The 11,476-nt window shown below is 32.1% G+C and overlaps 1 protein-coding gene across 1 annotated transcript in view; it reads left to right on the forward strand.

The window, feature by feature from the left end:
- Nucleotides 1-11,476, forward strand: part of LOC106462025 (DNA damage-binding protein 1-like) — a 49,262-nt gene that overhangs the window by 30,985 nt on the left and 6,801 nt on the right. The window contains exons 16-20 of the mRNA XM_013921896.2: nucleotides 965-1,093; nucleotides 3,443-3,558; nucleotides 4,808-4,972; nucleotides 5,605-5,870; nucleotides 11,049-11,158. Of these exons, the coding sequence (XP_013777350.1) occupies nucleotides 965-1,093; nucleotides 3,443-3,558; nucleotides 4,808-4,972; nucleotides 5,605-5,870; nucleotides 11,049-11,158 (786 nt within the window). The remainder of the gene's footprint in view (nucleotides 1-964; nucleotides 1,094-3,442; nucleotides 3,559-4,807; nucleotides 4,973-5,604; nucleotides 5,871-11,048; nucleotides 11,159-11,476) is intronic.

Below are 11,476 nucleotides of genomic sequence, written 5' to 3' on the forward strand. Positions count from 1 at the left end.
TGAACTTTGACCCAATTATTGACTTGAATTGAGTTTTATCAGTAGCTAATCCTTTTTTAATACTCAACAAATTTACAAATTTGAAAAATCAGCAGTTTTGATACTATTCTTTTGGTCCACCAGTCAGATAACTATAATGTCTCCCACAAGCACAGTATGACTATTGGCGCTTCCTGTCTGACTTCTGACATCAAACACCCCCTCTATTATGTCATGCATTTTGTTAAGGTCATGTAATTTGATTACATACATGTATCTGTACTTGGTTGCTGAAACCAAGTTTACAGCAGATAAACTTAGCTATGTACACCTTTCATTTACTTTGAACAATTACTAAGTTACAAAAAACACAAAGTAGGAATGAGTGGAACGATGGCCACACCCACTTTGACGTTGCGCCATGTCAACCACTGAATGTTATAATGTTATCCCACCATTCCTACCGTATTTCCTTTTTTGGTGCTCCCATTCCTACTTCCTAATTTATTATTTAAAGATTTTTCACTAATAACCATTTATAACTTCTAAAATCCATATCTACGATTTTTTCAGTATCCCTGTGTGTATTGTATCTGGTACTTGTTTTTTTTTACCACGAACTGTTACCAAATCAGCAGTGTTGGATCCAATGAATAGTTGATAATTTTGACATAAAATACCTAATACCATATTGAATGGTACTCTATAAAAAGTTGTGGAATGCTTACTTGGACCCACACCCATGCACATGAGTTAATAATTAGGGTTACTATTTATGACAATAGCATAAAAACCAATTGTGTGCACTTAAGATTCAGCTTATCAACACACAAAACCTTAATTTACTTATAAGCATTCATGTTATTATTTTGTTTCTTTCTATCACCTAGTTATTTTGTTTTTTATCAAACATTTGTTCTTGTAAACACAATTTTTTTTTTATATCCTTAACTATTTAATATATTAAACTAATATTATGTTCCAGGAGGATAGCCTACCAGGAAGCTACTCAGACTTTTGGTGTGATATGTATGAGACATGATATTCATGACAGTAGTGGTCTTACTCCAGCCAGACCTAGTGCTAGCACCCAGGCACAGAATATAACATACAGGTAAGATCATGTGAAACTTTAGCTTTGGACAAAGTTTCTCATGTTCAAGCTAGATCTGGTGTGAGCATCGGTTTAGAATATAACATACAGTTGAGCTTGAAAGTAACAGAGAGAGAAACCAAACATTTGGAAACGATACATAGATGACATTTTTTCCATTTGGATAGGGGACGAAGACTCCTTACTATCTTTCTATAAACATGCAAGCTCTTTCTACACTTCTATTAAATTTACTCTAGATTACTCCACTACTCAAATAAGGTTTTTAGATGTAAACCTGACATTAAAAGATGGTTTTCTACATATTGATTTGTACCATAAACCAACTGATAGACTACAATGATTACATTTTCAAAGCTGTCACCCTCCACACACCAAACAAAATATTACTTTCAGTCAAGCACTTAGGTTGAAGAAAATCTGCTCTAACAGTAAGAACTATGACCATCACATTGATTCTTTGAAATTAGCCATGACCAAAAGAGAGTATAAACAAAACACTGTGATTCAACAAGTTGACAAAGCTAACAATATTCCACGTGTATCTGCCTTGAAACAGTCACCTAAAACAAATTCCTCTCGTGTTCCACTAGTTATCACATATCACCCAAAATTAAAAAACCTACCCCGGATACTGGAAAAGCACTTTTACTCCTTCAACTTAATGATAAACTAAAAACTATTTTTACGGAAATTCCTGTTGCTTCTTTTAGGAAAAATAAGACTTTGAAATCTAAATTAGTGCATGCCAAAGTTAACTTTAATGCGACACCTGGTGGAAGTTATCCCTGCAATGGCAAACGTTGTCAAACCTGTAAGTTCATGCAGCAGACTAACAATTTTTCTGATAAAGACAGTTCAAAATCAATAAACCCATAACCTGCACTACAAAAAATGCTATTTACTTAATCCAGTACCGAAAATGCAACTTCCAGTATGTAGGCCAAACTAAAACAACTATACGGGAGCGGTTTAATAACTACAAATCTTCAATAAAAACGAACAAAGAACTTCCGGTTGCAGAGCATTTCAACATGCCTGACCACTCTCTTGACAACATGATACTGACAGGTATAGAGACAAATTTTACATCAAACAGAAACAGGGAAATTAAAGAAGCTTACTGGATAGCACTGTTAAATACTGTAATGCCGAATGGCATCAATAGTGATCCTGGTATTGTTGACCTTCGAGCGTCTCTAAAAAATGTCCGAATAACTTGTAATTGAGTTTTTAAAGTTTTATTATTATTATTATTCACATTTTTATTCATGCTTCTATTTTTTTACATTATTATTATTGTTTCAGGTATCGATTTACATTATTATTTTCTCTAGCTCTCATCTTCCTATGTATTTAATTTTTCACTATCAGTCAAAGGTTTCATACATAATGAAAATTAATAATAATTTTTTTGTTTTTTCTCTCTACAAACGAATTCTCCCTTCCGGGAGACTAACGGCTTGAGTTGTGATTGGCTGGTCACCAGATTCAACTCAACTGGGACTTCTGGTTTACATGATGTCCCACATCCTACTATATATTGCATTGCACAGGCTGAAGGTCACCCTTTGTTCTCCTGAAGAAGAATAGTCATCTATTTGAAAGCGCTCAAGTTTTGGGTCTTATTTTAAGTTTATTAAACTTTGTATGTGAACCTTTGTGCTAACTCTTTTATCAAGAAACATACAGTTGAGCAGTATGCCTTACATATGAGCTCTAACTTGAGATTTTAACTAAAGAGGGAATTCAGAAAGTGTTTACTATCTGACATTTTGTTCTGTTTCTTTAGTGGTCAGGTCATGACACTAGAATGTGCAGGTAATTAAACGTTTATGTGTTTTTCACAAACTCTTACCTGAATTAGACTGTTTAAATATACACACACACACATAGATACTTAAAACAATGAAATCATGTTTCACAAGTATTGTTGATGGTTATAATTCAAAGGATGTTTCTTTTGGAAGCTCATGAATTTTTTCTTTTATCATATAAATAATCTATAGAATGTTTTGAAAGATACATCTAGGCAGTGTTGTTTGTGTTTTTTTATTATGAACTGTTTTCAAACTTTCATCTGACGTGGCTGTTTTTTTACTGACAGTGTTTCTTCATTAAAATCTGAAAATGACTGGTGCAGTCTTGTTATGCTATTGTGAGCACTGATTAGATGATGTTTCAAACAATCCATTCTGTAGTACATAATAATGGTTTATTATGCATCCAGAAATCCTGTTTCAGAAATATATAATTAATTTATTATTTGTAATAAAGTCTACAATAGTTAGGCTATGTAGATCAGAAGAACAAAAAAATCGATGCTATAACAATTGTTTCTATATTTAGCTCAAGTGTGGTTAAGCCTGGAAACAACACATTTGGGGGCAGTAGCAGTAGTGACCAGTATGGACAGGAAATAGAAGTTCACAGCCTTTTGATTATTGACCAACACACATTTGAGGGTAAGGTCTACCTCTGAATGTATTTTCTCGTGTTAGTGTAATACTAGTATAAAAGAAAACATTATACTTATTTGATGAAGTAAAATATAGTTGAACTTTTGAGAGCTTTGCATCTTTAACAAATGAAAATCATTAAAAATACTTGATAAGATGCATGTTTCTGTTTCAACGAGCTTCCTACTTATGAAAGAGGATACGAATTAACTGAATATGCATGAGTCATTCCATTGGACTTGTTCCATACTGGAGAAGAAATTTAATACTTATATCCACATGAAATATGGCAATATCTTCATAAAATGTACATGTTTTTGTACACAAAAACTCAGATGTGTGACAAAAGTATCTGCACTCATGATATGTTTGTGAATTGACAACAACAATCTGACTTTGACAAGTCAGAGTGCGGGGTAATATTTATTTGAAGATTAAAAATACTTTTCTCCATCATACAGTTCACATATTGCATTTGCATAACCTCTGAAATGTATATCTACTTTGTTTCAGTATTTGGTATTTACTTTCTTCGACCATGAACTGTCAGTAAATTAGCAATATACAGTAAAATGTATAGTTAATAACTGACATCAAATACATACTGTACTGCTCCTAATTTAAGCCCCTCTCTAATTATTACCCTTCTTGGTATTTTTATACAGCTTACCTTGTGTGACAGCAATAGTAATCCAACATATAATCCTCTACTGTAATCCATTTCATTACTGTAATTTTTATAGCAAAGTAATCCAACATATCCACTTTTATTACTGTAATTTTGAATTGAAAAAAAAAGAAGAAAAACATGTGCATACACACACTTATTAGCATTGAAATAAGAAAATCACATGAAAAATTAGCATCCACCACTTTGCAGTTTGCAACACTGCTGGGGGCATTAATTAGGGGTAGTAGGGTAATACCATGTTAAATGGCATTCTGTAAAAAGTTGTGACGTGTGCACTTTGATCCCCATCTATGCACATGGGGTTAATGTATTTTTTAAATCATAAATAATGAATGATTAATGATTAAGAAATTGAACTTGATTTAGTAGAATATGTGTAAAAAGAAGATCCCACATTAATAAAATATATTGAGCACTTTATTGAATGTTGAGGTTTTCTAATCATTAGTGATTGGTGAAAGTTCTGCTTTTGAAACTTTTTTTTTTCCTTGTAATCATTATCATGTAATTTTTAAAGTAAACTTTGATTATTTTTGGTCAAGTTTGTGATTTTCTCTTTCACAGTTCTCCATTCTCATCAGTTCATGGCTAGTGAATTCGCTTTGAGTATTATTTCTACAAAATTAGGAGAAGATCCAAACATATATTTTATTGTTGGTACTGCAATAATAAATCCTGAAGAATCTGAACCCAAACAGGGAAGAATAATCATTTTTCATTGGTCAGATGGTGAGCAGTAACCCATTGAAATTTTTACTCATGTGATAATTTTTTTAAGAAAGAAATGTTGGATTTATATTTGTAGGAGGTTGAACATCAGTGGTGTGGTTGAAAAACTGATTGTTCCAGAGTTGGCCTGTCTTTTTGCCAAAAATTATAGGTTATTGTCAAGTTTATTTTTTAAAAATTCTATTTTTGTTCTTACATATTGTCTAGTATCAAAACTAACTGAACGTATCAAATTTCAATTGAAAAAAAACAACTTTGTTCTTCCAGTTTTTCTCATATCTTAAGTATTTTTCTAGAACATAACTGTAGGTAGAAGGAAATAAATGCTTCCTGATATTAAAGGCCATAGGGTTAAGATTTAGAACTTATAATGAATTTCTTTTGCCTTATGAAAGTGAAGCATTTTTTCCTATGTTCAATCCATCCATGCCTTCCCAAAATAGCAGCATCTACTACTAGTAATACTTGATTTAGCAATAAATATTGCTATATTAATGTTATACGTAATATTAGGAGTTGTATGATTAAAAAAAATATCAAATCAGTATCAAAATTTTCTTAGGTTGATATAGTCACAGCAAAGTTCATAAAAAAGCACTAAGCTCTACTAAAACAAACTTTTTTTTTAACAGGGAAATTGCAACAAATTGCTGAAAAAGAAATCAAAGGTGCCCCATATACCCTAGTGGAATTTAATGGTAAACTCTTAGCGAGTATCAACAGCACAGTGAGACTCTTTGAATGGACTGCAGAACGTGAACTCCACAATGAATGCAATTTCTTTAATAACATAATAGCTTTATACCTAAAAACAAAAGGGGATTTTGTACTTGTTGGAGACTTGATGAGATCAATGGCTTTACTAGCATACAAACCTTTAGAAGGAAACTTTGAAGAGGTATTCATTTTTTTCAAGGGTGAATGTGGTTTTGACACCCTGGTGTCAACCATTTTAATTTTTTCACTTTTCTTGTTTTTCCTTCTGGATAAACCCCTAATTATGAAGATAAAAAAATTGTATATGTAAGGTGTATCTGTTAATACAAACTTTAGTTAATATATATAGGGATTTTGTACATAAGTAATTCCAAAATATTAGTTATTACATAGGAATTCCATTTGTAATTAATTCTGAAATATCACAGAATAGTCAGTTTCAAAAACTTACCTGTGTTGATTGTTCTATGACCAAAAGAGTATGAGAGGACAAATGGACTCCCATGAAGTTTATGGTATATTCATAATTTTAAACAAGGTCTTCATGCATACTAGCATAATTAAGTGTGCATACATGGGGCACTGGGGAATACAAAACCAGAGTTTACGGATTTTGCTGCTAGGGCATCATTTATGCTATGTAATTGTTAAACCAAAATGATCATGTCAGTTTTTAAATTAAGTTTCTTCTGAACTCAATGGATAATTGAAACACAAAACTTTAGCGAGATTAAGTGAGCCATACAGATCATGGTCATAACGTCTGCAGTCCATGACTGACAATATTGGGAGCAGGTCTATCAAGCTTTTGCAAATGTGGAGGCCAAAAAAATTTACATTGACTTACATCCTAATTGATGGGATTGTTATTGGAGCTGGAAAACCAAGTTTCTAATACTGTGTTAGGTAAACGATGCACTTAACATTGTTTGTTATATTTTAGTGGCTTTTATTATAAAGTGTTTTATTCAGAATTTTGAAGTGAGAGTTCGTCCTTACTAGATGTAGGCTTACTTATGTAGGTCTAGATATAGCAGTGTTGACCAGGTAACTCAAGAAACGAGACAGATAGTATATGGAGGTACAACAATATTTTTATTTATTGATTTTAAAATTATTAAGGAGTCACTTCCACCACTGACAATTTATGAAGATATTTTAGGTCTATGCCATTTTTTTCTGCTTATCTGGCCAACTATCACTGCTATATTTACATTTGATTCATCAAGCAGTCTATTGGAAATCATCTTGTCTATGTACTTTAGAAGTCACAGTTTGCTTAGCATAGCATTCCACTATTCTGTTCAAAGCAAACACTTTAGCCTACTGGAATATGGACTTTGTTTAACTCATTGCACTAAATATTCATAATGTCTGTATCACTCTCAGTAACAGCTTCCAGACATGGCACACAGCTGTGCACAACTAACTACTGTGGATGGCAAGAATATGGCACTAAATGCTCTTAAGATCAACACTTTCTTTTGGCAGTCATGATGAACCAATGCTTTCAGATAGCCTCATAACCAGAGATCTGGTGACTGTGACAACAAATTGTGCAGGAATACCCTACTGATGGTTTGTTCACTGAAAGTGTTGCAAAGATGGTTGGTTCTTCACAGCTTCGTTAACATGGTGATGCACCATCGTGTACGAAAACAGTGTCATGTTGAATGCCTGTCTCGTACAAGTATGGTAACCTTGTTAGCTAGTGTTAATAACTGTATGAATGATCATAACAGTTCATAAAACATGAACTATGGGCTCCTAAAAATAATTTCTGATGTTTACACTGCTGGTAAACCTAACCAACTCACACTTCTTTAGGTCATATAGGGACCTTTCAATGAATGCATGTGAATTGGTCTCACCCTAGATAATACAATTATGGGTGTTGTTAACATGGTTGCAGAGATGGAAGTGGGCTTCATTAATCGACTAAATACCAAACCAATTGCCATACAGTTGAACACATAATGAAATTCAAGGCGTAGTTCAACCTCTTTTATGGTTCAGCATAAAGCAGTACCTACAGTCTTCCAATCTTATATTGAAGTAGCTTTGTGCATCACCTTCCGTACAGTTTTGTGTGGTCAGCCAATGGAATTATTAATTTTTTGGTGCAGCATTCCCCTTGGGAATTGCCTTACCTAATGTTTGATGATAGTTACTGAATTTAATCAACTTCTTTGGGTGTAGGTGGACATCCTGATCATGATGCATTGGCCAGTGATTCTGTCTCCTCAAACATATGGATGAAATTATGCAAGTCCCTTGGATTATTTAGGTGTTGACAAATACCTTTGTCATGATGAAAGGCATGGAGAGCCATTCCTGCATTACATTCATTACCATAGAAAACTTCATAAGTCTTGGAGAGAAACTGTTCACAAGCATATTTGCGGACAAACTGACATGTGATATCACTGTAAGTTTACCTGAGATGAAATAACATCAGAGATGACTTCACGTAATGTGTAATAGCATCTTTGGTAGTAAAATCTGCAAACTCTAGAAATGCATTTCTTATGACCTCATGTATGGACACTTAATTCTGCTAATATATGTATTACAGTTTGGGATTTATATGTAGGAGAATACATAAAGTAACTTTTTAGTGAACCAATATATAATAGCTTATTATAGTACAGTTATGAAAGCCTTATGTAAACATTTACCGAAGTTATATTTGTTGCAAGCATCTTGCTGATAAGTGCAAATCTAACAACTAAAAAAACTGTTCTTACTACATGCTTCTTTAGGCTATAAACTGCCAAGTACCACTATACAAAGAAAATTAAGAGATCTTGTGTGTATATATATATTTTACAATTATTTTTACAAACTTTCATAATTAGGATTAACTTCATAAAACCAGGAATCTATTAATTAGAAATCCTGTAGATCTATAAATACAAGTTATATTAATCTGCTCGTAGTTATGTGTGAAACTCAGTTAATGCTTATTGATAACTAAATTAAACAGACAACTGTGAAGTGAGAGCTAATAAAGCATATAGCCAAAACTGTGCTAATGTCCTGAGTTTAGTAGTTTAGAAGATCAGTAAGTAATGCCATATCAACCTAAAACATTTAGCACAACTATGTTAATGATCTGGGTTTGATAGTTTAAAAGAACTGTGCTGATGATCTGTGTTTGGTAGTTTAACCCTTTAAGTATGGGAAAGGCTCTTTCCTGCATGTCACAGTGTTACGTTCGTAATTTAAGTAAACAACTTTATTATCAATGTTTGGCATTAAATTGTAGGTTATAATTCAAATTTTTATGTTATCTCCATTTTATTTTCTTAATTTCAAAAGGAAATTTTTTTAAAAATTTAAATTCTTTTTATGTGTGGTATCACACATCTGTATTACAAATTCTGCACTTTAGAATTTTCTAACTTCCATGATAGGCTTCTACAGCTTTCATCCAATTAAAAACACAAACTCTTCATTACTACAACCAAGAATATAAAATTTGAATCTCCTTCCTTCTTGATTTGTGAAGGTATCCATAGATTTGTCAAGCCCACCAGAAAAGCCCTACCCATTTCCCTCTGTCTTTCAAACTTAATATTTATTCAGCTTTACATACACTGCTGATTGACGTGCTTATTACCAATAGAAAGAATAGAGTCTCCTTTACATAAATATTTGCAAGTAACCTGTTACTTTTCCTACATAAAGCAGTACTCAGCTAAACTGTTTGCATATGGAGATCATTTTCAGGTGGTTCTATCAGTTAGGGAATTCTTTTAATCTACTAATTGGTTACATAAAAAGCCATATGAATTAAAGTAGTTTGGGATATTCTGCTCTGGTTAACGATGTTCTAAAATGCGTATTATAAAGCTACATGAATTTTTGATTTTTTTTAATACAACCAATTTAGTGAGAAAAATTGAGACCTAGCATAGTTACATCAGTGAGTGTAAAACTTATATGCTATAAGAAACAGCTAGTGGGTTTCTGCTGTGATTTATTGTTCTTGACAGAGGAATAGATAAACTTCTCCCATAATACAAATTTAGGCAAAAAACATAAATTTAAAATAAAACACATTAAAAGGGTTAACAGTTGAAATTGCAAAGATAAGTAAGTTGAAATCCTGAGACAATTGAGCATTCAAAGAAGAATTTAAAAAGTGTATATTCATTTTATTTCATATTTTTTCATTTCACTGTACATTGATGATTTCAGTACAGTTGGTGTTAGGGTAAAGAAAATAAGAGACAAAAAATATAAAGATTTACCAAAATGAAAAAAAACTTAATATTCATTTATGAGGTTCTAGAGCAGTGGTTCCCAAACCTGTGGTCACAAGTTTGGCAGAAAAAGAAAATGTAATCAACAAAACCAAATGAGCCAGTTGAAATACATTTTGGAACAGATGGGGACACGCAGATTCAGGAGGTCTGAAATGGGGTTGCCACCAAATAAAAGTTTTGGAACCTCTGTTGTATAGTTTATGTAAATGAAATATGAAAACTGTAAGATTAAAATAAGTATTCTTATTCTTAACATAAAACATTTCACTCAGACTGACTCAGTAAAGGCTTTGTAAATTTGCAGACAAATCTTTAGTATAAATACTTAATTAAAATTTGATTTCTTGTGTAAAGCATAGTTTTAATCTTTACTAACAGGTTGCCAAATTCTATAAATATACACTAGTACATTCAGAGTTATATTATGAATGGTTTCATGGTTACCTGGTGGTTACATGTTTGGTCACTGTAGACACTATACAAGCTATCATATTGAAGTTATATGATCTAAAATGGAGAAGTGAAAGTGCATGTGATACAGAGAAATAAAGACTAAGAATTTTCTACTTTTGAAATTTAAGAAATAGAAGCTTAAGCAGCATGAAGATTTGAATTACAAACTATATTTTGATACAAAGTTTGTTGACACTGAAAATAAAAAAGCATTAAATTTTGAATCTAATTGTAAAATGTCATGACAAACCAAATACATATGTCAAATTGATGGAACCTGTATGGAAAGGGTTAACAAAACATTAGTGTTGATCTGGGTTTGGAAGTTTAATAGAACAGTGCTAATGCTCTGAATTTGATAGTTCAAAGACAACTTTAATGACTTGGAATTTGATTTATAACCACACACAGAAATAATGCATTTGACTGGAAGCAGTGACACTTGGTATTACTTCCAATAAACCTTCAGCTGATCAAAGCATTTTGTTTGTTACTTGATGATATGTAGCTTCAGCATTTTTGAAAAGAAAAAAAAAAGTGGTTAAATTTGAAAATTAAAGTTTTCAATACAAGAGTTTTTATAGCCTTAAAAACATCAAAGTTTATTTGGGTCACTTGTTTTGCTCAATTTATAGATTGCTCGGGATTATCAACCAAACTGGATGTCAGCTGTAGAAATACTTGACGATGATAATTTTTTGGGTGCAGAAAATTCTTTTAATTTGTTTGTTTGTCAGAAAGATAGGTAAGTTTTTTTTAAATAATTTTTGCTCAGTGCCTTTAAATATTGTTATTAAAACCATTACTCATAACTAATTCACCAGTCATTTTGAGGATAAGCATAGTGAGTATTAAAATTGTAGAAAAAAGAAAAATCTTGACCCTTTTTTGAAAAGTTGATTTGCAATCAGTAGAAAACACAGTTTGTTCCTGATGATGTTCTTTATTGTGTATCAAAGTTTTTAGTACTAAATAATATATTGCTCTCATATTAAATCAAAATATGACATACAATCCCTACAAAAATAATATTATTTACATGATGGTTTTATGAGTACAGCAT

The sequence above is a fragment of the Limulus polyphemus genome, unplaced genomic scaffold (assembly GCF_000517525.1).
Source record: "Limulus polyphemus unplaced genomic scaffold, Limulus_polyphemus-2.1.2 Scaffold1076, whole genome shotgun sequence".
Classification (NCBI taxonomy): domain Eukaryota; kingdom Metazoa; phylum Arthropoda; class Merostomata; order Xiphosura; family Limulidae; genus Limulus; species Limulus polyphemus.